General features: G+C 54.7%; 1 protein-coding gene across 1 annotated transcript; it reads right to left on the bottom strand.

Annotated features, from left to right (window-relative positions):
* Positions 1–288: 288 nt before the first annotated feature.
* On the bottom strand, positions 289–2,988 carry UBQLN3 (ubiquilin 3). The gene is made up of 2 exons (XM_012786602.3): positions 2,861–2,988; positions 289–2,580 (listed from the first exon to the last, which is right to left on the bottom strand). The coding sequence occupies exon 2, from the start codon at positions 2,542–2,544 to the stop codon at positions 580–582; it is 1,965 nt and encodes a 654-aa protein (XP_012642056.1). The 5' UTR covers positions 2,545–2,580; positions 2,861–2,988; the 3' UTR covers positions 289–579.
* Positions 2,989–3,235: the final 247 nt, after the last annotated feature.

Here is a 3,235-nt window from a genome sequence, read left to right as displayed (position 1 = left end):
CTGGTGGTAGGGAGCCCCAAAGCACAGAGTACATGGTGGTAGCTACTACAGAGCACAAAATCTGGAGGAACTCTGGAAGGCCATCAATAAAGCTGCAGACCTCAGTCTTCACAATGTTGCAGCAACATTTCCTCCTCTGTTCTCCATACCTCTGAGTCTTCTAACTTTAAACCATTTAGTTTCCCCTCCAAGCCCCTCCATCCACATAAAGATAACCTTTATCACCACCTCTTCTCCCATATCCTCCCCCTTTCTCACAGCCCACAAAAATCAGACTCAGGCAGCAGCTGACACCGGAGAGCGGATGTAATTGCATCTCAAGACAGGCACACGCAGAGCTCAGACTGGGGCCCCACAGTGGTACCATGGTGGGGGTGGTTGAGTCACACACAGAACCCCCACCCTGTTTCTGGCTCTTAGTCTTCCTCATTGACTCTGGAACAACATTGTCTCCGCAGTAAAGGGCATCATAGTAAATTTGGTTTATAGTGCAGCTGTGTTTTCAAGAATGGGAAACCTAGGGTAATAAGATATGGGAAAAAGGCAGAGGAGAAGATATGGTCTGAATGACTAAGGCTCCTACAACTGCCTCAGCCTCTCCACAGCAGCATCCACATCACCCCCCGTGGCAATGAGGGCCTGAAGATTGGCTTCAGGATTCAGAAAGCCCATGGCCCGCAGCTGCTCCAGTTGCACCCGGAAGTGAGCCTCAGGCTGCAGCTGCTGGGGATTGGCACTAGCTAAAGCTTGCAGCATCTGGAGGAAGGGAGTAGAATGGAAGCCCAGCTCTGCAGAGCCCTGTGCTGGAGACACCTCAGGAGCTGGGATTGGGGGTGGGTCCTCAGATATAAAGGCACCTTCCCTAGACTCTGTACCTCCTGCCGAACTCCCCAGCCCTGCTAGGCAAGGCATGAACCAGAGTAGGAGGCGAGGTGCTTCAGTAGCCAGGATCTGCAGACCCTGCTCAATCTGCAGCAGGGCTTGCATGGCACGGGGGTTTGCCATGGCTGCCTGAAGGTGCATCAACAATGGCAGCTGTCGGTGTATCTCCTGCAACTGTGGGACCTGATTCATGCCAGATGGCCTCAGAGATCTTGGATAAGCTGGTGGTGGCAGCCAGGGAGGTTCAGAGACTCCAGGAGTGGCTGCCATGAAGGAAGGTGGTGAAGGAACAAATGGAATTCTGTTGGCAGAATCCCCCAGCCCTGAGACAAGATCAGGCAAGCTTGTGTTGTGGCCAGTAGAGCTTTCGCCTGCACCATCTAGGCCTCCACCTTGTCCAGTACTGTTCTCTGTGGGATATCTCAGGAAAGCTGGGCAGGAGGACTTTCCCTTGATTGCTACTGACTCCTTGGGGAGAGGCTGGCCTGACCCAGGTTGCTGGGATGAGGATGAAGTTGGGGGAACTCTGTTTCCTGGTGGTGGTAGTTGCTGGCTTGGGCTGAGGGTGGATGTGGTCCCCTGCAGAAAGGTTCCTAGGGATTGAGGGGTCTCATATAATTGCTGGAGGTAGTCATAGAGCCCTATATTACCCAGAAAGCTTGGACCCCTATTCCTAATTTCAGATGCATCCTGGTCCCCAAGCCGCCTTCCTCGCCTGCCACCTGAGCCTCCATAGGTGGAAGTCCAGGGGTTGGGGAGAGGGTCACAATTTTCTGTCCTTGAAGGTTGGCTGCTACCAGTGGTGCCATTAGCAGTAGTGGCAGTGGCAAAGGGGTTGCCACCAAACTGTTCCTGTACTGCATTAAGCATTGGGTCCATGATATCTGTGTACATGGTGCGAAGCACATTGTAGCCACCAGGGATGCTCTCTAGGTTACTGAGCGCCCGGTCCTGGCTACGCATCATCTCTTGCATCATGGCGGGGTTACGTAGAAACTCTAGCGTCTGCCGCATGATTTCAGGGTTGTTGAGAATATGCCCAATCTCAGGGTTGTGCTGGATCAGCTGCTGCATATGGGGGTTGTCAAGAACCAGCTGGCGCACCAGGCCTGTGTTGGACAGCAGACCCTGGATGAAGGGGTCATCAATGAGCTGGGCCACAAACTCAGGCACAGATATGTGCTGCCACATCAGCGAGTTTGGCTGGTCAGGGAAGCTTCCGGGGGTTAGACCCAGCCCATTGAGCCCTGTAAGGACACCCAAGCTGAAGGCAGGAGACCCATCTGCTGGGAAAATGGAGCTTGGCTGAGGGAACGACCTAGGACTTGGGCCTGGGGCAGGGACTGAAGCAGCTGGGCACTCGGTGCCCACAGCACGGCGCTGCATCTTGATGACCAGGTGGAGAGTGAGGCCATCTCGCACTCCACACTGTGCCAGTGAGTCAGGGTCCTTGAGGATTTTGCCAGCAAAGATTAGAACCAGCTGATCAGGATGGGCCTTAAAGCGCTGGGATATCTCTTCTTTCAGTTGCTGGATGGTGCATGTGTCCGTAACTGAGAAATCCTCCTTGTCCTTGGGCGTCTTCACTGTCACCTTGATGAGCTGGGGATCCTGGATGGGTGCTGGGCTGCTCTGTGGCAGGGCCTCTCCACTTTTGGCCATGGTGGCAGCAGGAGGCCCAGGTCTGTGGGGACACAGCTGGGGGGATGGGGATGGGAGACCAAGTTCATCCTTTCAGGCAGTGGCGAAGGTAGGAAAGGTGAGCATGAAGAGGGTCTCAGGGCTCAGGGTCAGGAGAGCTATAGGGGCCACATGGAAGGGACCATGAGGTCCCTGGGACAGGATGCTTCTGGGAAATGATGGGATTGAGAGATGTTGTGGTCAGGAGAGAGAAATCTGGGACCCTGGGAAAGAGGTGTGTAGGTGATGAGCATGAGGACAAAGGTAGGAGGAAGGGCCCAGTCTGGGGCATACTTACCAGTCAGCTGTGGCCCCGTCCTTCCTCTTATGCAGGGCTCCAAACCGCCCTCATCTTGCTGCACAGCCACCCCTGAGGCCTTCTGGGCCGGAACCCACTCTCTCAGGTCACTTCTGTGACCTCAGTACTGACATCACAGCCTTACACAATGGATTCTGGAGACTTCTCCAAGCTGCTCTGGATCCTGGGAACTCCTGCTCCCCCACCATTGACCTCTTCTACTTCCTTTATCTCAATTGCCTTCCTTATACTGAGGGTCCTGGGCTGACCACTCCTTCTCGGGCCAAGAACCCTGCTCCCACACAGCCTCGTACGTGGTATGTGGAGACCCACACGGGGATCGGGTCATGGTAGAAAGCACCTCAGTCCTTTGTG

This window comes from Microcebus murinus, chromosome 4 (genome assembly GCF_040939455.1).
Source record: "Microcebus murinus isolate Inina chromosome 4, M.murinus_Inina_mat1.0, whole genome shotgun sequence".
NCBI lineage: Eukaryota > Metazoa > Chordata > Mammalia > Primates > Cheirogaleidae > Microcebus > Microcebus murinus.
Note: the sequence above shows the minus strand (reverse complement) of the source record. Positions and strands in the feature narration are given on the sequence as shown.

Excerpts from the sequence above, each read along its gene's own strand:
- UBQLN3 (XM_012786602.3), bottom strand. The coding sequence starts at position 2,544 with ATGGCCAAAAGTGGAGAGGCCCTGCCACAGAGCAGCCCAGCACCCATC.